General features: G+C 45.6%; 1 protein-coding gene across 2 annotated transcripts in view; it reads right to left on the bottom strand.

The window, feature by feature from the left end:
- Window positions 1-26,351, bottom strand: part of Npl (N-acetylneuraminate pyruvate lyase) — a 42,312-nt gene extending 15,961 nt beyond the window's left edge. The window contains exons 1-6 of one of the 2 annotated variants that reach the window (XM_048431089.3): window positions 26,103-26,351; window positions 21,819-21,902; window positions 12,270-12,343; window positions 11,312-11,399; window positions 7,965-8,022; window positions 5,136-5,211 (exon numbers count right to left, since the gene is read on the bottom strand). In XM_048431089.3, the coding sequence (XP_048287046.1) occupies window positions 5,136-5,211; window positions 7,965-8,022; window positions 11,312-11,399; window positions 12,270-12,343; window positions 21,819-21,886 (364 nt within the window). In that variant the 5' untranslated portion in view covers window positions 21,887-21,902; window positions 26,103-26,351. Of the gene's footprint in view, window positions 1-5,135; window positions 5,212-7,964; window positions 8,023-11,311; window positions 11,400-12,269; window positions 12,344-21,818; window positions 21,903-25,830; window positions 25,979-26,102 lie in introns of those variants that run through there. The other variant, XM_048431091.3, reaches the window with a different exon arrangement.
- Window positions 26,352-26,920: the final 569 nt, after the last annotated feature.

Raw genomic sequence — 26,920 nt, 5'->3', positions numbered from 1 at the left:
TGTATACATAATAAATAAGGAAATCTTTTTTTTTTTTTTTTTAAAGTAACTCATTTAATGCGATGCAGTCATCGTCTCAGAAACTGGAAACTCATGGCTGTCCTTACCATTCTCAACTGTGCGATTACAATGTCACTTCCACAAAGTTTTATTTTTTGAGGCCAAAATAAGAGGGCTGGAGAGATGGTCCAGCAATTACAAACACTGGCTGGTCTTCCAGAGGATCTGATCTGGTTTCTATACTCACATAGTGACTCACAACCATCTATTACTCCAGTCTCAGAGGATCTGATGCTGTCTTCTGGTCTCTAAGAGCATCAGGCATGCATTGTTGTTCATAGACATACATGCAAACACACACACACACACACACACACACAAAACTAAACATCATAATTGCATTGTTTTCCACACTAATCCACTGCTAAAAAACTGGGCAGGGTAGGGCACACCTTTAATCCCCATCACTCAGACTCAGGAGGCAGAGGCAGTTGGGTGTATGTGAGTTCTAGCCTTATATACATAGCAAGTTCCAGGCTAGCCAGTATCGCAAAGTGAGACCCTTTCTCAAAACAAACAAACAAACAAACAAACAAAAAACAAAGAAAAAGAAGAAAGAAAAGAAAGAGAGCAAAATGTTCTAGGGAGTCTGGAAGATGGTCTAGTCAGTACTTGCTTTCCTTGCTTGTTGAATGAGGACTTGAGTTCAGATCCTTAGCACCCACAGGCACAGCAGTGCACACCTGTAATTCCTGCACTGGGGAAGTAGAGCCAGGTGGACCCTTGAGGACTGCTAGCCAGACTCTGAACTCCAGACCAGTGAGAGAGTAACCCCGTCTCAAAAAATACGGTGGGCAGTGATTAAAGAAGACATCTGGCGTCAACTTCTGGCCTCCATATAGACATGCAAGCGCCCCTGCACACATGTGCACACACATGCACACACAAATTGGAGCTGAGGGTGTAGCTCAATGGTAGGTATATACATACCATACTCAAGGGCCTGGGTTTGGTCACCAGCACAAGGGGAGAGGGCTGGGGAAAGCCAGGCACGTACTTCCCCACTATGGAGAGACATTCACTACACATTACTAAGAAAACCAGGGTCCTGTCAGGACAGACTCCAGTCCTTTTACCCCAGAAGGGCTAGTGTGACAATGGCCAATAGGGGTTCCACACTGCAGTCACAGCAAAGCGGCTGTAACTGGGACAATTCTACAACAGCAACAGAGAGAAATCTCAGTTTTAAGACAGAGTTATAGCTGGACCTGGCATCGTAGGCCTCTGATCCCAGCTTCCTGCGAGACTGAGGTGAGACGATCAGAAGTTCAAAGCCTGGGGCCTGGGAGAGAGCTCCACGGACAAAAGTACTTGTAGCACAACCCCGATGACCTGAGTTTGATCCCTGAGATCCACAGTGGAAGGAAGAGAACTGAGTCTTAAAAGGATTTGTCCCCTCACCCCCATACTTACCTGTGGCCATGTGTATTCATGTGAGGCATATGCATATCTACACACACAAATACACACACACACACACAGAGGCATGTATGCATGTATGCATGCAAACACACACACAGAGGCACACATGCATGTATGCATGCAAACACACACACAGAGGCACACATGCATGTATGCATGCAAACACACACACAGAGGCACACATGCATGTATGCATGCAAACACACACACACAGAGGCACGCATGTATGCATGCAAACACACACACAGAGGCACGCATGCATGTATGCATGCAAACACACGCATGCAAACACACACATACACAGGCACACATGTATGCATGCATGCACACATACACAGCCCACCTGGGCAACAAAATTAACTCAGGACCAGCTTGGGTAACTTAGACATTTTCTTAAAAATTTAAACAAGAGGGGAGTATAACTCAGCTGTGGCACGAAGACCAGCATACTTGAGGCCCTGGGTTCAAGCCCTTGTATTAAAAGAGCTTAAAAAAGAAAAGGTCGGGGCTGGAGAGATGGCTCAGCAGTTAAGAACATTGCCTGTTCTTCCAAAGGTCCTGAGTTCAATTCCCAGCAACCACATGGTGGCTCACAACCATCTGAAATGAGATCTGGTGCCCTCTTCTGGCCTGCAGGCATACATGCCGTAAGAATATTGTATACATAATAAATAAATATTTAAAAAAAAGAAAAAAAAAAGAAAAGGTCAGCGGTGGTGGCACACTCCTTTAATCCCAGTACTAGGGAGGCAAAGGCAGGCGGATCTCAGTGAGTTTGAGGCCAACCTGGTCTACAAAGCGAGTCCCAGAACAGCCAGGACTATCATACAGAGAAACCCCATCTTGAAAAAGAAAAAAAAAAGTGGTGGCACACACCATAACCACTCGACAGCGTTGGACACTTTCCCTTTAGGGACTGATCGGACAGCAGAAGCGAGTCTCTGGCTGTTAAGGAAGTGGGTTTCCTTTGGTCATCAAGTCAACTACACTACTGCAGGCGGCAGAGAGTAGGCTCACAACTGCACTACCGCAGGCGGCAGAGAGTAGGCTCACGCTGCACTACCGCAGGCGGCAGAGAGTAGGCTCACACTGCGGATGAGGCCCCAAGCGGGAGAGACAATTTCATGTGTCATCTCTTCTCTGCGGACTGTGAAAACATGCTCAGCACTTGGGAAATGCTTCAAATAAAGTTGTTATGAATAATTCATCTCTCTGCTCATTTTTCAGAAAAACTGCTTACATAAAAATTGTAAAATAGCATGAAAAAATGTCCATTCTAAATTTCCAACTATCAGTAAATAAATTATTTACCTACATGAGGGATGGTTTTCTATCTGACAACAATGGGTGTCATGAAATGACTATTTATGCATTTAATTATGGCTTTAATCCTCTGCACAACTATCTCCCTTTCTTCTCCCTACAAATCAGGAGATCATATATCCCTAGGATGGCCTCCAACTCCCCATGTAGCTGAAGATGACTTTGAACTTCTGATTCTCCTGTCATTACCTCTTCAGGCCTGGGATTTCAGGCATGCAGCACCTGGGATCCTAGAGCTTTGTGTATGCTAGGCAAGTACTCTACAAACCGCACCGCATCCCAAGTAAAAGTTCCTTATCAGTGGAGACAGGGAGATCAGGAAATCAACATTTCCTGCTTTGTAAAGAGTTCGAAGGCCAGGGGTGATGCCATATGCCTCTAATTCCAGCACTCAGGAAGCAGAGGCAGGCAGATCTCAGTGAATATGAGGCTAGCCTGGTCTACATAGCAAGTTTCAGGACAGCCAGGGCTATACAGAGAGATCCTGTCTCACCCCTCCTCCCCAAATAAACAAACCAAACAAGAGTTCAAGGGAAGGTTGGGCTACTTGAGAGACTATCTTAAAAAATACACACATGTACACACACACAAATTTCCTTATACTTGGACACAAATAGTTCCTACAGAAAAACCATCATAGAAGAAGAAATCCATAGTTTGTTTTGGAAAACAATAGGTTTTTTTCTTGGGGGAGGGGTAGAGTTTCAAGACAGAGTTTCTCCTTGTAGCCCAGGCTGTCCTAGAACTCACTCTGTAAATAAGGCTGGCCTTGAACCCACAGGGATCCCCTTGCCTCTGCCTCCAGAGTACTGGGATTAAAGGCGTGCTACACCATGAGGGTTTGGTCCTGGCTGTCCTGGAACTGGCTTTGTAGACCAGGCTGGCCTCAAACTCACAGAGATCGCCAGCCTCTGCCTCTTGAGTGCTGAAACTAAAGGCGTGCCTGGCTGACAGTGGCCATTTCTGTGAAATCCCTTTTCATTTCATTACAATTCCTCAATTCTAAATAGGACATGGAGTTTAAAAATTACCATCGTTTGCACTTCTCTTTTGAGAAAAGCAGACTCATGCTTTGCCACATGCCTCTGAAACCTCATCACTTACTTCACCTGGAATGCACACCAAACCCAAACAAAGGCACCTACTAGCTGGGGCTCAGTAGGTGGTCAGTCAGTTCCAGTGCTTGAGTAGTCTTATCTGGATCTTGGGGGAGCAGTGATATTCCACTGCAATGTCACATCTCCAGTCTGGAGGGCTTTGCCTTCATGAATTAAAGATAATTATTTCGAATGAAAGCAAGAGGTGGAAAGGGCAAAGTACTGTGCACTCAGACCAACGTCCTTACCTGCCAGAGGCCTTGGGAGTATACAGCAGGTGACAACGAGTATCTAGCAGGTCAACCTATCAATGACTAACTCTCTGATGGGGAGCCCCATTGGGAAAGACTGTGGGGTGACTGACTGTGAATGACTGGTTGCTTCTGTCTGCAGTTTTCCTCATGTGCCAGCTATGGGTATTCTCCCCACCTCTCGTGTGCTTATCTTGCGAAAATATTCTATCTACGGGGCGAACATATAGCTGTGGGTGGTCGGGAAGATGGCTTCTGCTTAAGTATTAATTCTGATGAATAGAAATAATATTAGGACAAAGACAGTCTTTTACACATTTAGCTGATTTTAGACTTTAGAGCAAATCCAAAATAGACTGGAGACGAATACACAGGGTCAAATTCCCAGGTTTACTGCTTATTCAAGGTCAGGCTTGAAGTAACTTTAGTAGATGTAACTTTCTCCGCAACGGACTTTCTGCACGTACTCCCAGCCTCAAGGTTCAGTCATCTAACTGTTTATTGTTTAAGTCCTGAATTTCAATGTCGCTTTCTGTCTGAGAACCCTGACCACTTAGAGCTACATGCATGGCTAAGTATTACTCACGGGCCGGTCAACATGACATCCCTAGCCTGATAAAAACTGTGTGATCAATTCGGTTCTGTTTCTTATTGTTTACTCAAGAAGTGCTGTGTGACCCTGAAAATGTGGTTTATATTCATCCAGAGGCTTTGCTGTAGAGGGGGAAGCAGGAGAGAGGTGTGATGGAGACAGAAGGGTCATGTAGCTGCATGTAAAGAGAAGTCGCTGTGTGGAGACAGAGGTTTTCAGAAAGAAATTTTTCAAGATGAAGTAAAAGAGAATGTTACCATTGGAAAGTGTGCATTTTCTTATTTACCCCTTAGATAGAAATGTTTGGCTCTCGAGGATTTTTTTTTTTTTTTTTTGCATTCCCTGGAGGTGGCCTTGGAGCAGGCTCTCAAAAAGGCCACTGGTACTTACCTTTGCTCTGTGACTTGAAAAAGAAAGGTGCAATGACAGCAATGCCATCAGCTCCAATTTCTGCTGCATGCTGGGCCTTTACAGGAAGAAAAGACCATAACAGAGTGAGTGATCACAGTCCCTATACTCACCAACAAACACTAGAGTTCAGCAACAACCTCTTCAGATTTGTCACCCCCTCTAGAGAACAGAAAGATTAAACCATTTAATTAGAATAATGGCTCGCAACCTCCTAATGCTGCAACCCTTTAATACAGCTCCTCATGTTGGAGTGACCCCCCGACCCATAAAATTACTTTTGTTGCTACTTCTTAACTGTAATTTTCCTACTGTTATGAATCGTAATGTAAATATCTGTGTTTTCTGATGGTCTTTGAGTGGTCCCAAGGGGTTGAGACTCACAGGTTGAGAACTGCTGAATTAAAACGTCATCCCAGGAATGTCCCAGGTTGCTGGAGAGACACCTGGTGTAGGTAAGCCGAGTGCTTAATTTCATGTTTGCATACCTGTCACTAGGCCATCTCACTGCCTCCTCTTGATTTATTCCCACTCACTGACTTTTTATAAGACTTATTTTGTGTGTGTTCATGTGTGTACACAGGCATCCACAGAGACCAGAAGAGGTGTCAGGTCCCCTAGAGTTGGGGTTACAGACAGTGGTAAGCCGCCATGTGGGTGCTGGGAATCAAACCGGGGTTCTCTGGAAGGCAGTGTTCTTAATCTCTGAATCATCTTTCTGATCACCCAGATTCTATGCTGCTGGCTTTTGTTTTTTGAGCCAGGGTCTCACTATGTAGCCTTCGCCGGCCTGGAGCTCCCACGTAGACCAGATTTGAACTCACATTCCTCCACACTTACGCTCCCTAGGCTAATCTTCTCACCTTCTGAAAAAGCAGGGATTATGGGCCCGTGCCACCATGTATAGCTACTTGGATTTCTGTCAGGATACACACACAACAAAATCCTACCATGCCACCAAAGTCACTTTGCTAAGACACGAGCAGCTCATTTACAACTGTTAACAGGGAAGCCTGCTTGTATAATTTTTCTTCCACTGCTCTGCCTACTCAATGGTATTATCTTTCCCATGGGATGGTATAACAGTCATATTTCAAGTTGACATTACAGACTGTGAATGCAGATGAGAAAGGTTAAGAAGAAAAAGATTATATATATCACAAAAGATACATAGCACTATGCTTTGACAGCTTCTTGAATTCCCCCAGGGAAAAGTATAAAGGACGTTTCTTCTCCTTGGGCATTTCTAACACTTTTAAAATATGTTATGAATATAGGTGTTTTGTCTACATGTATGTCTGTATACTACTGTGTGCCTGTGTAATTTATCTCACTGTGTAGATCAGTCTGGTCTAGAATTCACAGAGATCTACTTGTCTCTGCCCCTCAAGTACTGTGACTAAAGGCATCTACTACCTCATTAACCTTTATTATTATTATTGGTTTTTCAAGACAGCATTTCTCTTTAGCTTTGGAGCCTGTCCTGGAACTCACTCTTGTAGACCAGGCTGGCCTCAAACTCACAAAGATCTGCCTGTCTCTGCCTCCCGAGTTTTGGGATTAAAGGTGTGCACCACCACCTGGTTTAACTTTATTACTTTTTAAAAGTCTCTCACTGGACCCAAAGCTCATCCATTGGGCTGGGCTGGCTGACTATTGAGTTTTAGAGAACTGCTGTCTCCACCCAGCCTAAGGCTAGGGTTATAGGCACTGTAGCCACACCCATCATTTCATGTGGTTCCCGAGGGTCTAAATTCAGGTTGTCCAGCTTGCTGCACATACTTTACCAACTGAGCCACTTCCCTACGCATCTCTTTAGTTATTTACAAATATTTTACTGCCATTAAATTTGAATAGTAAGAAAACAAACATTTCACGAAGAACGGGGCTAGATAAAAACTGTGTAATTATGGAACTAGAGTATCCTGGGGACACAGTTAATGTGCAGGTGTACGGGGACTGGGCCTTCTGATAAACAGTTTAAAGCCTCTTTGTACTTTTGTTTCTTAATTAATTCGCCCAGGCCTCAGAACCATCACCATCTACTTTTGCTTTGTTTTGTCTTGTGTGGCCCGGGTTGGCTTCTACCTCCCAATGCCCCAGCTTCAGTCTCTGGAAAGTTAGGATTACAAGTGTGTGCCACCATGCCTGGCCCCTGTCTAGCTTTTTGCGCAAACTAGCTCAATCACCAAGCCTAGAGTGACCTGAGTCTCTGCATCCTTGATCCTATGTCCTGGCTGAAGACTGTATCTAGACAGTTTTAACAGTTCTGCTGAACAGTGGTCTGATATGTTTCTGGCTTACAACTTTGTTTTTTATATTTATTTTATTTTTTGTTTGTTTGTTTTTGGGTTTTTCAAAGGGTTTCTTTGTGTAGCCCTGAGTGTCCTGGAACTTGATCTGTAGACCAGGCTGGTCTTGAACTCACAGAGATCCACCCGCCTCTGCCCTCTGAGTGCTGGGAAGAGGCATGCACTACCACCACAGGCTACAGCTTTGGTTTTGAACCTCTAAAGAAACCCATTCTCCAGGGAAGTCCCACTGCCTATTCCCTTTATCTCCAGCAGATGGCGATGCCTCTCATTTCCCAGAGAAGACTGATGCTGGCTTAAGGTCTGCATTTACAGCCAACCTCAGCTCTATTTGAGAGAAGTTCCCTAGTCTCTTGTCTTCCAGTGGTCGTTTCTTTTGTACTACTGCCTTTCCAAGGCCCGTGCCTGCTTCAGAGGTCCCACACTTGATCTCTTCCAGCCAAATATAGGACTGGTTTTAATTCTAGCATAAAAATGCAAGTCCTTTGAGTAGCCATACCAGTTCTTGTGACTCCTTCAAGCTTAGTGCTCCCACATGAATTACCACCTGGTCCAACCTGCAAGAGAGTAGCAGTGTGAACCACCTGGAGTTTAGAAGAACACAGAACGGCTGCACCATCCTGTTTGTGCTGGCTTAATAGCCTTAAGACTAATACAACAGTTGAATCAATTCTATCATGGTTCTTGGGACCCACAACATGTAACAAGAGAACCCATTCCCGAAAGTTGTCCTTTGATCTCTAGTCACATACCATGGCACAGGAGTTTATGTACATGTATGTGTGTGTGCATACGTACATATATATATATATATATATATATATATATATATATAATCACACAGTATAATAAAAAAATCAAAACAAAAAACTAAACAACAAAAACTCCAAACCCCAATACTAGGCAAGAATAAATAAAAACAGGGCCTAGTGGCACAGGTTCATGATTTCTGATAGTTAGAAAGCTGAGGCAGCTTTCAAATTCAAGGCCAACCTGGGGAACTTACTAAAACCTTGTCTTCAAAACATAACAAAATTAAAAATACATTATGTAAGACTCTCAAAGAATTAAAAAAAATTATTTAAAAACTAAAAAGTAGAAAAGAATAAATAAAAATAGACCCCAGTGGCACCAGGTCTATAATCAATTCCCAACAACCACAGAAGGATCACAAGTTCAAGAAAACCTTGGGAATTTATGGAGACCCTGACTCAAAATGAAAAACACAAAAGGGCCAGAGATATCTGAGCTAGAGTCCGGGGCGCGGCGCTGGCCTAACGTGCAGGAAGCAGCTCTGGATTCAAACCCTGGCAGTGCAGTTTTAAAAAGAGCATGAAGACATTTCTCTGTGCTCATTTAGCAAATAAACTGACCCCACAAGAAAGTTATTTTAGGGCTAGAGAGATGGGTCAGCATTTAAAAGCACTTGGCAGCTCTTTCAGAGGAGCCAGGTTTGATTCTCAGCACACACATGGTGGCCCAGAGACATTCAATAATCCTGTGTGTGCGCGCGTGTGTGTGTGTCTGTGTGTGTGTTTGTGCGTGTGTGTGTCACACCAATGTGGTGGCTCATGGCTGCGATCTCAGCACTCAGGAGGCTGAGCCAAAGCCAGCAGGGGTGCACAGTGAGCCTTTGTCTGAAAAAACAAATGGGGAGTGGGTATTGGAGAAAGAGAGAACTGAAGGCCAGGTTTGTGGCTCCTGCTTTGAATTCCCACATTTGGGAGGTGGAGGCAGGAGGATCAGGAGTTCAAGGTTAGCGTTAGCTACAAAGGGAGGACAGCCAGAATTGTATGAGAACTTGTCTCAAGTCAACAGAGGGAAATTGTTTTAACTGAAAAGAGGTTAAAAAAAAACAACTTTGATTCCCAGCAACTGAAACCATCTGTAACCTCAGAACCAAGTGATCCAATGCCTCCTCTGACCTCTGTGGGCACCAATCACACATACGTAGATATAGGTCAAACACTCATAAAATGAATGACTTTATAATAAAAACATTTTTAAAAAGAAGTGAAGGGGAGAAAAAGGCAAACTACAGAGAAAATAACAATCTTCTGTGGGAAGAGTGTAGGCTGACTTCAGCTTCCTGAAGCTGAGACCGGAGGAAGGGACTTCCTCTCGCCCATCAAACAGGGAACCTCAGCTACCTGTCACAGAGACAGCCTCTCATAAAGACGGATAACGATGAACCACTAGGACGTAAGAGCAGAACTGAGGGAGGAGGAGGAATGTCTTTGACGTTAGCCAGTAGGACATAGTCAGTTAGACGAGAGCACTCCTTAGAAACCAAGAATGGTGGCCACTTTTAATCTCAGAACTCGGGAGGCAGCGGCAGGGGGCCTCTCTGTGAGTTCAAGGCCCGCCTTGTCTATAGAGTGAGTCCCAGGACAGACAGGGCAATGTAGAGAGACCCCGTCTCAAAAAGCAAAAATAAAATAGCAGAACACTCCAATTTCCTGGTGCACTGTGTACCCAGGAGGATCAAAAGTTCAGTGCATCTTTTGTTACATAATGAGGCATGTGTGTGTGTGTGTGTGTGTGTGTGTGTGAGAGAGAGAGAGAGAGAGAGAGAGAGAGAGAGAGAGAGAGCCTGGAGAGACAACTCATGGGTAAGGGTGCTTGCTGTCAAGCAAAAGGGTCAGAGTTCTATCCCCAGGACCCACATGGTAGGAGGAGAACATGGACTCCCCAAGCTGTCCTCCGATCATGACATGTTGTCCCTACACTTCACACACACAATAATAATAATAATTAAAATAAAATAAAGGAACTGGGCAGGTGATTCACCTGCAAACTCAACTGTGTAAAAAATAAACAAACCACCCCAAATAGACAAATAAATAAAAATAAGCGAAAATAGTAATAAGAAAAAGTCCACCCAGCAAATCCCTCTGCTGGGATGTGCTAGCATTCCAACACAGCGATGAAGGTTCCTGGGCAGACGCCATCTTCCTGCTCTCTACCCCACTTAGCTATGGAGGAGGAGGAGGGTGTTTGCTCAGCAGTTTCTGCTAACCTCCAATATTTTGCCTCCATCTAAACACTACCAATCACTTCTTTGTCTCAGTTTACACTTAATCAGAACGGGAGGAGGGGGGGAGGGCGGAGAGTATTGGGTTTCACAACCTGAGTCCCCATTGGAAGGAAAGCAGACTGAGGACAAAGACTTTGCTCCAGGGCCCTGGTGTGAAGCAGCGGGTGTGCTGGCTAGTTTTATGTCAATTTGGCAAAATAGGGTCATCTAGGAAAAGGAATCCTAGTGAGAAAATCACTCCATAGAGTGCCTGTAGGCAAGTCTCTATGGTAGATGTGGGAGGGCTCAGCTCTTAAAGAGATCGTGCATAGAAAAAGCCACTGAGGAAGGCAGGAGGAGCAAACCTGTAAGCAGCACCCCTCCACGGTCTCTGCATCAGCTCCTGCCTCCAGGATCCTGCTATGTTAGAGCAACCACCCTGCCTTCCCTCAGGGACGGACTATGATGCAGAAGCATAAACCAAATAACCCCTTTCCCTCCAAGCTGCTTATGGCCATGGGTTCCATCACAGCCACAGAAACCTTGACTGTGACAGGGATGATATATACGGTAGCAAGTCCCAAGTCCCTGAGAAGACTTCCCTTCTAGGTGGATGAGAGACAGTTCCTGGAAGCGGGCAGGTGTGCTCTGTGGTCTGCCTACCCTTCAACAGAGAAGCGAAGGCCGCTTCTTGCCAAGTGTGGGAGGCTCAGAGCCCCCATCTTGCCCTGCAGCTCACGGGGAGGTGGCAGGGCTTGCACAGCGGGAAAAGCCTTGCTCCGTCTAGACCTTGCCCATGAACTCCATCTCATCCCAGCACAGTTACTCACTTGTTCCTCCCCTGTGTCACCCATTCTGCTGCCACTTGGCGACGCTCAGAGACACTCAGGGACAGGCCTTCTCCCGTGGTGCCATTCACTGTTCCAAACAAAGAGGTCAGTCAGTGGGACCAGTCAGTGCCTTTTGTTCCTTCAACCCAAAGTCTGGAGGTGGAGGGTATGAAACCCCTGCTTGAGAGGAAATGGCACATCGAATAAACAGAGGATGGTGCCCGGAGCAGAAAGTGCCACTTGGCCATTTTTACCTCAGACTTGGTCTTGCATGCATGCCTGAAGGCCAGAAGAGGGCACCAGATCTCATTATAGATGGGCGTGAACCACCATGTGGCTACCAGGGACTGAACTCAGGACCTCTGGAAGAGCAGCCAGTGCTCTCTAGCCTCCTGGGCTTTTTCTCTACCTTTATCTTATCAGAAATAATGCGGAGGCCAGCTGTGATGTGTACTGATGCGGGCGCTGGGAATCAAACCAGGTCCTTTGCAAAAAGGGCAAAAGTCTTAACCACGGAATCACCTCTCCAGGTCTTCCGACAGGGTTTCTCTGTGTAGCCCTGGCAGTCCTGGAACTTGCTTTGTAGACCAGGCTGGCCCTGAAATCAGAGATCCTCACCTCTACCTCCCAAGTGCTGGTACTAAAGGCATGCTGGGCTACAGTATCACTTAAGCAGGTTTTGCTGTTATTCTACTGCCTTTTGGTTTCACTATCTCAAGAATCTCTATGCTAGAGAGTTTTGTCTCTAAGTGGGGATAAAAACAATATGTTTGTTGCACACTGACAAATGAGCTATTCCCAAGGAATCTGCAGACCTAGTATTATTGAGTCTATACACTCAGAATGTTTAGTTATCCCAGCAGGTTCCACTATAACCCTGACACATGCCCAGAGGTGAGGTCTACTACTAGCTAAGGCTTGAGCTAAATACATACAGAGAATTCACGAGGTGACTTACCAAAAATGTTCTTCACACCCTGTTCTTTAACAAGGTAATCCACATACTGACCAATTACAGGAAAGTTGATTTCTCTGAAAGACAGGGAAAATAAGTAAGAATGCATAGTTAGTCTATCTTAGGTGATTATTCAACCAGTTCACAGCTCGAGAACTGTTCATATTAACAATTATTAAACATCTACTCTGGGGTTGTGTACATAGCTCAGTAAATAGCTTGCCTAGCGTGTACCAGACACTAACTAGTGGTAGTGATGATGATGATGTATACATACAAGTGTGTGTGTGTGTGTGTGTGTGAGAGAGAGAGAGAGAGAGAGAGAGAGAGAGAGAGAGAGACAGACAGACAGACAGACAGACAACATGTGTGTAGAGGTCACAGGACAACTTTTGGGGAGTTATTCTTTCTGTTCATCATGTGGGTCCCAGGGATTGAACCAAATCATCAGGTTTGGGGATGTCACAAACACCTTTACCCACCGAGCCATCTCAGCAGCCTAGTACCCCTCCCTTTATTTTCAGGAGAAATCTTCTGGTGCAAGGCAAGCATCCCAGAGGCGCTTCTGCCACTTTAATCCTTTCATAAGTGCCCTGTGACTCTGAGCTAAGCGTGCCTCCAAATGGTTCTCCCATCTTTTCTTTTAAAATTATGACCTGGGACTAGAGAGATGGTTCAGTGCGTAAGAACACTTGGTGCTTTTGCAGAAGACCCAGGTTTGATTCCAGCACCCACATGGTGGCTTACAATCATCAAAACTCTAGTTCCAGAGGACCTGGTACCCTGCTCCTAGGGCAACAGCCATGCATGTGATGTACATACAAACATACAGGCAAAACACCTGAACACATAAACTAGAAATAAACAAATCTTTTTTTTTTTTTTTTTAAAGTATGACTTTCAACTGAGAATGCTCAGGAGTGACCTTTTAACTTGATCCCAGGGCTGAATCTGTCTAGACTCCCTAAATCAAATACCCATGCTTCCTTTGCTGGGGAGAGCATGGTTTTGGAAATAACGCTCATATTCTCTGTCTTCACTTTTTCATGTCTTAGCTGAGCTCTCTCAGTAAGATGTGAATCTACTATGTCTACCTGGACGGTCTCATGTAGATCAGGCTGGCCTTTCCCTGTGTAGCTGCAGCTGGCCTTGAACTCCTGATATTCCTGTCTCAGCTTCTAAAGTCCTGACATTGTAGGCCTGGTCTCCAACAACTGGCTGGCACTTTAGTGAACTCCCACGTGCTCTGTCTGCACTGTTCAGTCTGAAGCAAAATGATCTCGTGAAGATCTGATGCTGAAGGTGAAGGGTGTTTCCCTTTAAAGTCATATCAATTCAAATATTGGTAAGTGGGCTCCAAAACTGCATTAAATGGCCTACCACTATGAAAAATTAGGTGGTACAGGGCAATGGCGGTGGATACCTTTAAACCCAGCACTTGGGAAGTAGAGGCAGGCGAATATTTGCGTTTGAGGTCAGCCTAGTTTACAGAGTGAGTTCCAAGACAGTAAAAGCTACACAGAGAGACACTATCTCAAACAAAACAAAACAAAAACACATAAACAAACAAACAAACAAACAAAACCAAGGGGCTGGAGAGATGGTTTAGAGGTTAAGAGCACTGACTGCTCTTCCAGAGGACTTGGGTTCAATTCCTTGCACCCACATGGAAGCTCGCAACTGTCTGGAATTTCATTCTAGGGGATCTGGTTCCTTTGCATGGACATACCTGCAGGCAAAACATCAATGCACATAAAATAATAATAAATAAATTGTAAAAGATAACTCATTAAAACTAAAACCAAACCAAAACAAAACAAAAAAAGAAAAGAAAAATTAATGTGGGAAGGATGGATGACTGAGAGTAAAAATTCAAAGGGAAACTGCGTGGCGAGTCTCGGTTTACTGTTGCAGAACCATGGTTACACTGCCAAGAACACAGAGAACTAGCAGGCTGTCATTTACGCTTTTGTGTAGAAGGACTGGAGCTGCCTAATTTGCGTTTAGCCTTATTACCATTCTTTTCATCTTTACTTATTCTATTCCTTAAACAACAATAAAAAAAAATCTGGTGCACCTAGATAACAGACATCAAAGGGTATTTCAGCCAAGGGACTAGAAACAAAGAGAGAAAAGAAAATTTGGCAGATTTTGAGTTTGAAAGGAAAAGATACTGAAAGCAAAGACTGCAGACACAGCGACTGCCTTCGGAGCGAGGGAAGACAGAGCGGGGCCCATAGCTTGGAAAGAGGGTGCTTAGGGGGCGTTTTAAGGCCATGAGGGGAAGGCTCTTTCTACCGTGGTTTGGGCCCCAACATCGTAGCGCTGCCCGCTCTCTGCCCCAGTGCTCCGTGCCACACAAACACACGCTGATGAGGGTGGGTTCTCTCGGCCACTCTGCTTTCAGGCCTGTGAAATTCTGTAACTTCGCCATTACATTAGGAGGCTGTGTATATAATTAACCAAAACCCGAAAGCTATGACTAAGTTAAGAATTAAGGGAGGTTGGGAAGAAGTCATGGGACGGGATGTCTGGGGAGAACCTGCCTTCTCAGTTCCTCCCACTCTTCTGGGAGCTGCCACCTGTCTGGGTCGGTCTGGGCATGCACCTCTTTCTAGGGAGCTGGCAGTACCCTCAGTCAGATGTAGGAAGGTGAAACCCAAGCTTTTTCTCCTTCCTCAGTGAACGTCACATGTAGTTTTTTTTTTTTTTGCTTGTTTGTTTTTTATTTATTCTATTTTATTATGTTTGGCCTCAGGGGAAAGGGTTTCCACCCATGCTCTCCCTCTTCCCTGTCACACTCCTTCAGGCTGCGCTGGGTGTCAATTCTACTCAGGCTCATAGGAGCTGTATTATCTATTCTTTCAAGAAACGCCTTTAGGAATGGCGTTAATGCTGGAATTTCTAGGGCAATGGAAGAATCATCTAGAAAAGATTCTCCGCCTGTGCCCCTTTGGAACTATGGCACAGGCTGAAAGGGGCAAACTTTAGAACAACGTCTATCTGACTTTCACATGTTAAAATTTCTTTCACGTAGGAAAAGACTTTGGGGTTGGGGACTTTGGTGACACAATTGCCCTGCAAGCACAAGGGCCTGAGCCTAGTGCATAGAACTCAGGTAAAAATATACCAAAAAATATTTCCTGGCAGGCAGCAGATCCTGGAGGCTCACAGGCCAGCTAGCCTAGCCTACTTGGGGAGTTCCAGGCTACTGACTGTTTCAAAAAATAAGGCAGATGGCATGTGAGGAACAATATTTTGAGTTTTTTCTGCCTTCTACACGCACACACACGTGATTATGTGTGTCCACAAACGATTGAAAAGCCACATATATAACAAGGCTTTTTTTTTTTTCCCCGTTTTTGGAGACAGGGTCTCACTATGTAGCCCTGACTATCCTAGACAAAGTCTCTCTACATAGCCCCCTGGCTGTCCTGGAACTCAGTATGGAGACTGTTCCCCTACTGTGTTAAGATTAAAAGCGTGGGGCACCACATCTGGCTAAAGTTAATTTCTCAGAACAGGAAGGCCAGCACCTGCACTGTTAAAGACCCCATGTCCTGCCAGCTACCTACCTCAGAGCTTCCGATCCCTGCCTGACACTTGCTGTAGGTTGTTAAGTTTGCGACTCTTGAACGAGACATCCAGTAGTTCAGTCACCAACGGACCCAGGGCCTGTAAGGTGGCGCAGCAGGAAAAGGCCCTCGCCACAGTGAAGCTCTGGCATCTGGCAGAGAAAATGCAACTTTTTCTTGACATTTTGGCCTCCCCCCGCCCCCCAGTTTACTGCATTGTACAGTTAGAAATGAACTTGTCTGAGCCTCCTAAGGGCTAGGACCACAGGTACACCTTAGAGTACCCAAATACAATTTCTTCAGCTATGAAATAGAGCTGCAGGTCCCGGGTCCCCGGTGGAGGTGTCAGGTGAAACTGGACTGCAGGGATAAAATGCCCATCATGATGACTGACACGCATGCTCGTTCAGTCAAACGCTGGCTTCCTTTCTCTGACAGTCACATTAGTCATCCCTGTGGTACGTTCCCTGATGAAATGGCAAGTCGACTCTGTTAGATGCGGAACGTATAAAGATAAATAAGACACACGTTTGGTCCTTGCACGATGCCCACCCTAAGTTAGAACAGCTCAAAACCTGCTGGAAAAATACAGGCACAAAATAATCAAAATGTTATCGTGGGCTGCAAGATGGCTCAGTGGGTAATGGCACTTGAGGCCAGGCCTGACAGCCCGAGTTCAGTCCCTGGGGTCTACATGGTGGGAGGGAAGAACTGGCTGCCACAAGTGTCTTCTGACCTTCATGTGTGTGCTGCGGCACGTGAGCCCCCATACAGATAGAAAATAAAGTCATAAAAAAGATAAACGTCAGCATAAAACAGATAAATTTGATGCAATATAAAAAAGGTATACACAGAATAAACACCACGGGGGTCACACAGGAGGGAGCCTCTACCTTTTTTTCCCTCTTTTTTAAAGAAGAAATGGGAAAAATTGCCAAGGATGGGTTGGGGCTTGAGAAATGATATCCCAGCTTATGATGCTTTGAACTAAAGAGTTAAAAGTCCTCACGATCATCTGGGCGGTGGTGGTGCACGCTTTTAATCCTAGCACTCAGGAGGCAGAGGCAGAGGAGTTCGAGGCCAGCCTGGTCTATAGAGTGAGTTCCAGGGCAGGCTCCAACGCTACAGAGAAACCCTATCTCAATAAACAAAAACAAAGCAAAACAAACCCCCTGAGAATCAGGGACTTTCTGACCTGCTGCTGCTTCTCCTGGGTGCAGGGTGGATCACTCTTGGAAATTCTTTTACTGGACATCTCCCCAGAGGAACTATTGCTGTCCTATGGCCTCCTGAAACCTTACCTAGATGGTAATCACCTGCAGAGACTAGGAATGTCACCATGCCAAGACAATCTTCCTGGAGAACCATTTATAAACTACTGTCTACTCTGGGCTTAGGTATTTTCCTCTAAAAAAGCCTGCAGTCCTTCCCCCATCCCACACTAAAGAGGATGCTTAAACCTAACTGATGTCTCTTTTAGTGTTGTGTTTGGTATGGTTGTCATTCCCCAGCCTGGCGAATGAGTGTTGTATGCTCTTCACCCATCTATTGTCAGTGTGCTTCAGTAAAGGGGAAGATGAACTCTTCAGAGGGGTGGGGGGAGAAAAAGAAACTCCCTTTCACTCCTGCAAACGTTTGGACGGGTAAGCTGACATTTTAAGGAGAAAGTGGCAGTGGGAAAAGTCGAGAAAACAGAATGAGACAAGGTACGGAGCCTGGGGAGAAAGAGAGGATGTGATGCTGTTTGGGGAAACAAACGAAGCCAGAAACGAAGGCAGATTGTGCAGGACTCCTGTGTCTCTGGGAGTCTGGCTTTTCCTCTTCAGGCTAGGTCATCTCAGGCTCTAGCGAACCACTGTTCGAAGGCAGGTTCTGACTAGCGGGATGTGGCAGGGCCGAGGCCTGCGATCCTATCAGGTTCCTGTGTGGTACTGGAATAACTGGTCCAAGGACCATACAGCGAGAAGTAAGGCTTTGGAAGAGGAGAGACAACCGACTCCAGCAGAGAAGAATGATTTGTCAGATTTACTTACAAGGATGCTCACTAGGCTGCTGGGTGGAGATGGACTGATGTGGCTAGAACTTTGAAGTCTTACTGAATTGTGAAGCCCACAGAGTCGCTAATGGCGTCAGAGCAGAGGACTGTAGACACTCAAGCACCAGAGCGCTTTAGGGCTGAAGTCTTCCTTTGCAGGACATGAAGGACAGCTTGCTTTATCTTTGTGTGTGTCCTTGTGCTTGGGCATGTTCATGTGTGAGAGAGCATGTGCAGGTCGGAGGAGAGCCTCAGCTAGCAGTCCTCACTTTGCACCTTGGTTGAGGCAGGGTCTTCTGTTTGTTGCTGTGTAATCCAGGCTAGATAGCACCAGAACTTCCCAGGATCCCTCTGGGTTTGTCTACTGTTTGGGGATTACAGACAAGGGCTACCATGTCTGTTTTTCATGTGGGTCCTGGGGATTTAAGCTCTTGACCCACTGGGCCATTTTGCTGGCCCAAGAACAGTTTTTTTTTTTTAAGGCTTATTTATTATTTTTTTCAGCGTGTGAATGTTTTGTTGGATGTATGTTTGTATACTACGTGGGCACCTAGTCGCTGAGAAGTCCAGAAGAGAGCACAATGGAACTGGAATTAGGAGTAAAGGACCCTTGAATGTCAACATGTGGTGCTGGGCCCTTTACAAGGACTGCAAGTTCTCTGAATCACTCAGTCATCTCTCGAGGACCGAGTGACAACTCTCAAAGGCAAGGTAGCTCCTTGATGTAAACCTGGAAGATACTTGGTGGGGGGGGGGCAGGGTTTTCTTGTGTAGCCCTGGCTGTCCTGGAACTTGTTCTGTAGCCCAGGCTGTCCTGGAACTCAGGGAGCTACCTGCCTCTGCCTCCTGAGTGCTGGGTTTAAAGGCGTGCACCACCACTGGCGCTGGCAGATACTTTAAAGAAAACTCGTTTACGTAGTTTTTTTTTTCCTTTCCAATTTCCCTATTTTAGGATATCATCTTATATAAGAGCCAAATTTTTAGCATTTATGAGATTAAGAAGGAAAAAAGGTTGGGCATGGTTTTGCACACCTTTAATCCCAGCACTGGGGAGGCAGAGGCAGGTGGATCTCTGTGAGTTCAAGGATAGCCTGATCCAAAAATCAAGTTCCAGGACAGCCAAGGGTATTCATATGTGTATGTATATGTGTGTGTGTGCGCATGCAATAGTTTGTATTCAGTTACTTGGCATTAGGGAGCTGTGGTTTTCTGTTGCAAGCCAGGTTAGAAACACTGCCACAATGCCATATCACCTGGGCAAACGTACTGCATGCCATGTGCCTTTTCTTGCCATCCAGTGTTTTGGAAACAATGTCAGAAGGCCAGCTTTTACTGTGGCTAAACAGGTTAATGTCCACTTGTTCTTGGGTGTTCTAAAGCACTCTGTGTATACAGGAGTGGCTTTGTTTGTTTTAATTTTCTTTTAGGTTTGTTTATTTAATGTGTACGGGTGTTTTGCCTGAACGTAAGTCAGTGCACCATGTGCATGCCTGATGCCCTCAAAGGCCAGAACAGGGCATCGGATGCCTGAATAGATGACTGTAAGCTACTATGTGGGTGCTGGAACTTGAACCCAGATCCTTTGGAACAGCAGGCAGTGTCTGTACCACTGAGCCATCTCTTCAGTCTAAGAGTATTTTGATGGGACAAGTGATGAGAGAAAAAGGCGTTAACATAGCTCAGGCTGCCCCTGCACTCACCGAGGAGTTAACATAGCTCAGGCTGCCCCTGCACTCACCGAGGAGTTAATTTAGTTGCCTCCAACAAATTCTTTTGCCTCTCCCTCCCAAGTGGTGAGTTTGCAGGTGTGTACAACCACACCTAGATTTTAGAGACCTGTTAGTCACCTCTAATACTTTGGGTCTGTGATTCCAGATAACAGCAGAGTAGGGAAGGACACACAACCGCTCTCAGCGTGTCCCAGATGAAAAGGCTGCTTGGCGAAGCCATCTCAGAGGTTAACACAGCAAGGACAAGAGGGAATGTGCTGAGCTATGTTTCAGACAGGATCTGACTCTGTAGCCGGAAGCAAATCCAGCCTGCTCATGTAGTCACATGGCTCCTGCTTATCTACCCAACCAGTAGCTGAAACTGAAAAACAGCTGACTTCAGTCTTTCCCAGAAGTTGTGGAAAAGGAGAAGTAACAGGGGGAAAAAAGACTATTAGCCAACAGAGTGATCTAAATAATATGTCAGCAAGTTAAGTTCCAGGAAGGATAGGAGTTTTTCATAGAGTCTTGGGCTCCAAATAGCTAAGGAATATGTGACGCGGCCACCTTGAATGTGAATTCAAAGTTCTAAAAAGGTTTACAAATTCAGGAACAGAACTCCCCCCAAAACGGCCTTTTAAGAGGAGTACAAGTTGGCCCATCTTCTTCTTATCCTTGTCTCTTGCCACAGTAACAGCTTAAGCTGTTGCCCTAAGTGCAGAAACCAAGCATTGTTCTAAGGATTATCTTACTTAATCCCTTATCATTCTGCACTTAGGTATGGGGTAAGTTTCTTTTCTTACAAGAGGAGGAAGCTTAAAGGTGGCAAATTCATCTCTGATGGGTCAATAGCATTCAGCACGAGGAAGTGGCTGCTCCCCTTGTGTCAAGTGTCCAAGGAGGAGCATACATAGTCATGTATGGTGCATGGTCATGTATGATGCATGGACATATATAAGTGCATGGTCATGTATGGTGCATAGTCATGTATGGTGCATGGTTATGTATGGTGGGGCATGGTCATGTATGGTGCATGGCTATGTATGGTGCATGGTTATGTATGGGGTAGGGCCATTATCTGACCATGCAGGCTAAGAGGCTGCCCCACTCTTCACCTGGAAGTCAAGGCACCTGCCTGAGAAATTGTTGAGAAAAGTCAGCAATCACCAGCTCTTACCTCTGCTGTCTTCTCTCCTTCCTCTGCCCCCACCTTCCAACATTTAATCAGTTTTTAAATGAGACTGAAAAGAAGCCCGATGAGTCCACCTTGTTGAGGCCTCCCCCTTTCCGTAGCACAGGGTCCTTCCAAAGCATTGGTTCTAGATGTATACCAACTTGACACAAGCTAGAGCTATTTAGGAATAAGGACTTAAAAAAAAAGTCTCCACAAGATTGCCTAGAACAAAGCTGGGCCTTTAATCCCAGCACTTGAGAAGCAGAGGTAGAGGTCACCCTGGTCTACATAGTGAGTTCCAGGACAGCTAAGGCTATGTTGGGAGACTCTTGTCTTAAGAAAAAAACAAACAAACAAAAAAACAAACAAAACCAAGCTGGGTGGTGGTGGTGGTGGGCACCTTTGACCCCAGCACTCGGGAGGTAGAGCAGGGAATCTCTATAAATTTGAGGTCAGCCTGGTCTACAGAGCAAGTTCTAGGACAGCAGAAGTTACCCAGAGAAGCCCTGTCTCAAAAACCTAACAAAACTAAAAAATCAAAACCATAATTACTGATTGCTGTGGGGAGAATCAGTCCACTGTGGGTGGTGACATCCCTGGGCAAGTGGTTCTGGGGGTGCTATAAGAAAGGCTGAGCAGGCCAGGGGGAATAAAGTCAGTAAACAGTACCCCTCCATGACCTCTGCATCAGCTCCTCTCCTGTTTGAGTTCCTGCCTGCCTGACTGCCTTTGATGGTGACAGGCGATATGTAGTATAAGCAAATGAACCCTTTCCTCCTCAACTTGCTTTTGGTCATGGTTTCATCACAGCAATATTCTAACTAAGAAAACGTGTATGAGCATGCTTTGGTTTCTTTGTGGTATGTTTGTGTGTGTGTGTGTTGATGGATGTGTGTAATGTGGAGTGAATGTGTTTTTGAGTATACATGTATATGGGCACACGTTTACATGTGCAGACCACCCCAGAGGTGCAGCGATTCCTGGAGCTTCTGACCTTTTCAGTGAATGGGAACAGGACCCACTGTGCCCCTGCCCTTCCCTGCCCCCCGTGATAGTTACCCATTCTCGGTCATTGGGGTGAGGGTGGCAGCAACAAGACCCCGGAGTTTCTTCTTAGGGAAGGCCATCGAGCTGCTGGAAGGTCTGGAAAACACAGTGCCATTCTCTTTCTTCAAGGAATGTCAATTAATGACCAAACTCCCAGGCCAAAGTTCAATCCCAGGTTACTACTGTAAAATACGCTTACAACATAGAACAGAGCAAGTAGAAGAGAATGTAAAAATTTAGAGGTGAATTACATTGGTGGGGAGACTTTAGAGCAGAGAGAGGGTAGACCTAGGAAAACACCTTCTGGGAGTCCTTCTCTTTCAGCTACGTAAAGTTGGGGAAACTCCAGATCTCAAGAATAGAAGTAAAGGTAAAACCCAGCAGACTCAGGACCAGAGCTGCAACTTCATTCTGGGGCCTCAAACACATGAGAAATTGCTATTACTTAAACTGGAGATAGTCAGAAGGAAGGCCTTCTCTTCTCCATATCTTATGGGGAATCCCAACAAAACCCAGCACTTAAGGGTTGAGTGAATCACATTAACTAGCTGGGTGGTGGTGGCACACACTTTTAATCCCAGCACTCAGGAGGAAGAGGCAGGTGCATCTCTGTGAGTTCAAGGCCAGCCTGGTCTACAGAGCAAGTGCCAGGCCAGACTCCAAAGCTATACAGAGAAACCTTGACTTGAAAGGAAAAAAAAAAGAATATTAACTATCATCCAATTAACCTATGTATCTTCTGATAGTCTAAATTTAATTTTTTTTGGTCTCTTTTTTAACAGTTATTTATTGTGGATGTGTCTAGGTATATATACCACAATACATGTACAGAGGTCAGAGGGCAACTTTGAGAATCTGTTCATTCCTTTCCCCATTTGGACTTCGGGAATCAAACTCTGGTTGTCAGGCTTGGCATCAAGCTTCGGATCCTTTGCTTTTTGTGTTTTTTTTGTTTGTTTGTTTGTTTGTTTTTTTTTGTAAGCCCTGCTGGCCTCCAATTCACTGTGCAGCCGAGGGTGACCTTAAACTCCTGTTCTTCCTGTCTCTCTGGGATCACTGGTGTGTCACCATGTTGTGCCCAGATTACGACCCCCAGAGAGAGACCACCAGAGAGGCCCAGACTGTAATAAGCAAGGTTTAATCAGCATAATACAAACATGTTTGGAACTCATCTCCATCCCTATTACAACAAGGTAGAGAGGAATTGTATCTCTTCTGTGGGGTTTGCTTTTAAAGGCATAATTACAAAGAGAATCTTTGAAGCTGCTTTGGCATGGGTACAAGGACTTTTGCTCTCTCCCATTCTGCTAAGTCAGCTTTTTCCTTGTTCTTAGAGCAAGGCCACTGTTCCTGAGTTAGGCTATCATTATCAGCCTGTACCAGGTGGCTGGCTGGGCTGAGCTAAGTGACCTTGTGCTTGGAATCTCCCGGGTGGGAGAGGGGAAGGCCACTATCTTCCTGGGAAAACATTCTGCTAGGAAATTTCTTCTCGCTCCTTTTAAAATAAGGGGTGAGGGTCCTACAACCATACCCAATCTCTTCTCGCAAACTGTGCATTACAGGCATGTGCCAACACACTTATTTTTTTGTGGTTCAGGATGAAACCTAGGTTATTGTGCATGGTCGGCACTTAGCCAATTAAGCCACACGCTCGTTAACACCTGGTTTTCAATTCCTGTCTGATGATGCGGGAGACTGAATGAGCTCTTCGCATTGCACCTGACGATGATGCTCTCCAACAGGGACTCACTGTTGGAGCGAGCAACCTCGTTTCATTCATTCATCTGGAACCGGTGGGCCTTTCCATCAAGCAGAGTGAACCTATCTAGATTAATGCAGACCTAACAGAGGAAATGGGTACCCTAGAAAAGAGCCGGGATCCAGGCAAATCACAATGCATCTGGCACATCTATAATGACCGTAACTTGGGATACCCAGAGTGAGCCGGCCAATCCTAGTCTCTCAAGTCCTTCCCTTTCCTTCCATGAGAGGAGAGAGAGCTCTGGAGTCAGACACCAAGGGCCCGCAGCTTGGCTCTACCATTTATGTCTCTATGCTTCTTTATCCTTCTGTAATGAGGATAATAGTAACCACAGTTCATAGGGTAAAATGAATGAATGGACACAACACGCGTCATGTGCCAGGCACGTGGTCAGGGCAGCACAGGCTCATTGTTCTCCATGAAGTCCTATCCAGTGGGAACAGTTATCTGGGCTAGTGACTCCTCCATAGCACTCAGCACTTTTGTTTATTGAGGTTCTGAGTCATTTAAACTCTGCTATCTTCTTACCTGGGGCTTCCTTCCTCTCTCCTGTCCTTCTCATGACTTACCCCATGCTACTTTTTATCTGGATCCGTGGTCATCGACCCTGGGTCCAAGAGGACCTTCACGAGGCAAGAACGTTACAAAGATAAGGAAGCCAAGGGCTTGAGCCAGCCATCATTAAGCATCCTTGATAAAATGGTCTGCTCTGGCTACACAGACGTTCATTTTCTTCTGCTTTGTGCTTTTGTGAACAAAGCACATTTGTTCACATTTAATAACATCCTTTAAGTTCGAATTGGCAGCCTTATGTGTCTTTGAGCGCTATTAAATTAATAACCACTTAGATGCAGTTTGAGTAGTTGAAAACGTAGGGCCTGTGGGAGACGAGAACAAGGGCTGGGAACCACTGAGAAACTCCCAGAACTCCCATATTTCTAATCTTGTCTCTGTCCTATTCAGAAGACATCAACTTCCCGGCCTGCCTGGAAGGTTTCTTCACGCCTGCAGTGTACCAGCCTACTGCTCGAGCCCGTTCCTGTGGCTGCCACGGGCCTTCCCCTGAGACTTGACACTGCTTCACAGCATCTGTCTCCCACCTCAACCCTCTCAGTGTAGCCCTATTTTTAAACTCACTGTAAGAGTCAGGAAATTGCCGTACATCCAAGGACCAGCACCTGGGAGGTGGGGATAGGAGGGTCAGGAGTTCGAATCCATCTGTGGCTACTTAGCGAGTGGAAACCAGCCTGGGTTATGTAAGGCCAAGTTTCAAGGGCATAAAATCAAAACAAAACAAAAAGCAGAGGATTCATCCAGGCAGGGTGAATGATCCCAACGTTTGGGAGACAGGCAGGAAGATCTGTGAGTTCCAGGTCAGCCAGGGCTACACAACAAAGAGACCTTGTGAAGCCAAAGAAAAAGATACCTTGACCCAAACTGGAAATTGTTTAGCTTCAGAACTTCCCCTGAAGAGTTTTTTTTTATGAAAAAAAAAAACCAACAAAAAAACCAAACCAAAACAAAACAAAACAAAAAAAACCTCACAGAAGCCGGGCATGGTGGTGCACACCTTTAGTCCTAGCACTTGGGAGATAGAGGCAGGTAGATCTCTAAGTTCGAGGCCAGCTTGGTCAACCAAGTAAATTGCAGGACAGCCAGGCTACACAGAGAAACTCTGTATCGTAAAACACAAAACAAGCAACCTTACAGACTTATAAACTGGATGCACATTTATTCCTGTCCAAGACTGCAAGTCACCTGAGGTAGGAGGATCAGTCTGAGGTCATCTCGAGACACAGGACACTGTCTCAAGGAGACAAAACCCCAGCCGGGTCTAGTTACAGGTGCCATTCATCTCAGCACTCAGGAGACAGAGTCAAGCAGATCTCTGTGAGTTCAAGGCCAGCCTGGTCTACAGAGAAAGTTTTAGGACAACCAGGGCTACACAGAGAGACCCTGTTTCAAGGGCCACCCTCCCCCACCATCCCAACAAAACAAAAACAAGCTTTAACAATGAATAATAAGTATTTTTAAAACACAAACTTTAAGAACAACTTGGGAATGTTACGCTCTAAAATTCTTTATAGTTTGAATTAACAGCAAACGATCACAATATTCTCACAGCCATGACTTAAAAAGAATTTGGAAAGCTCTTGTAGAAACGGGGTACCAGCTACATCCACACGTAGGAACACCAGAGCAAAGAAGCCAGAGCTCTTTTTAAAACCGCATAGTTTAAAAAGAAGCCGGGGATTTGCTTACCTCTGAACAAGGAGAATGACTTGAAAAATACTTGGCAAACTAGAAATTTAGATATTGAAAAACACAAAACAAGAAGCCAAAAAAGTAACCTCTCCTAAAACGAGATAGGTATACTAGAGTCAATGGTTAAATTCCCTTCTGTTGAAAGGCTATTCAGAAGAGGTATCCTGGAGGCTGGGCTACTCCGGGTCTGCAAAGAATTCCGAGTGTCACTGGCCCCAGACCATAGGGTCACCCTCACAGTCCCTGAGCTACCCAGTCAGCGTACCTACCTTTGCTCCTCCGCTTGGCACCACGCTCACTTTGGCCACCCTGTTGCTCCTGCGCACGGGAGACGCGGTTCCCACTGAGCCAAGCTGTTGCACTTTTCTTTCAGGGGCTGCGGGACCACGTGCAGCCGCGAGGGGAGCCTGGGGGTTGTAGTTCCAGGTCTGGCCCTGGGGCCGCTCTTCCACTGGCTTGAATCCCTAGGCAGGGCCCTAGTTGCTCCTCCCTGGGTGTGGCCTGAGCCTGCACCTCGTGAGCACTCACTCTGCTACTTCTGAAGTCCTGGAGTTCCTCCTGTCTAGGAGCTGTAAGAAAAGGTCTTGGTGGTACTGGATGTGAGATTTGAAACGTTGTGTCACGAGCATGCAAAGCGTCAGAGTTGCTCAGCAGGCACTTGGCTCTCTCCCAAGCTGTTGCTGGTGCCCCAACCCTGCACTCTCTCCCAGAAAAAAGGAGAAGTGAGAAGATTTTAAGAGTGGATTATAGGTCGATGGTGGTTGTGCACGATTTTAATCCCTGCACTGGGAGACAGAAGCAGGCAGATCTCTGGGATCTGCTGCCAACGTCTACAAGTTCAAGGACAGCCAGAACTACACAGACAGGGCAATCAGTCCTCTGGTTGTAAACCCAGTCTCGCAAAAGCAAACGAACGCAAAACAAAATAAGACAAATGAAAAAGAATTATGGGCTGGAGAGATGGCTCAGCGATTGAAAGGGCTTACTGCCCTTGCAGAGGACCAGGGTTCGATCCCCATCAGGCATACCCAGTTTTCATCTCCAGCACCCACACGGTGTCTCACAGTTGGTTATTAACTTCAATCTA

This window comes from Myodes glareolus, chromosome 5, assembly GCF_982192425.1.
Source record: "Myodes glareolus chromosome 5, mMyoGla1.1, whole genome shotgun sequence".
Classification (NCBI taxonomy): domain Eukaryota; kingdom Metazoa; phylum Chordata; class Mammalia; order Rodentia; family Cricetidae; genus Myodes; species Myodes glareolus.
This window is presented reverse-complemented; position numbering and strand designations above follow the sequence as displayed.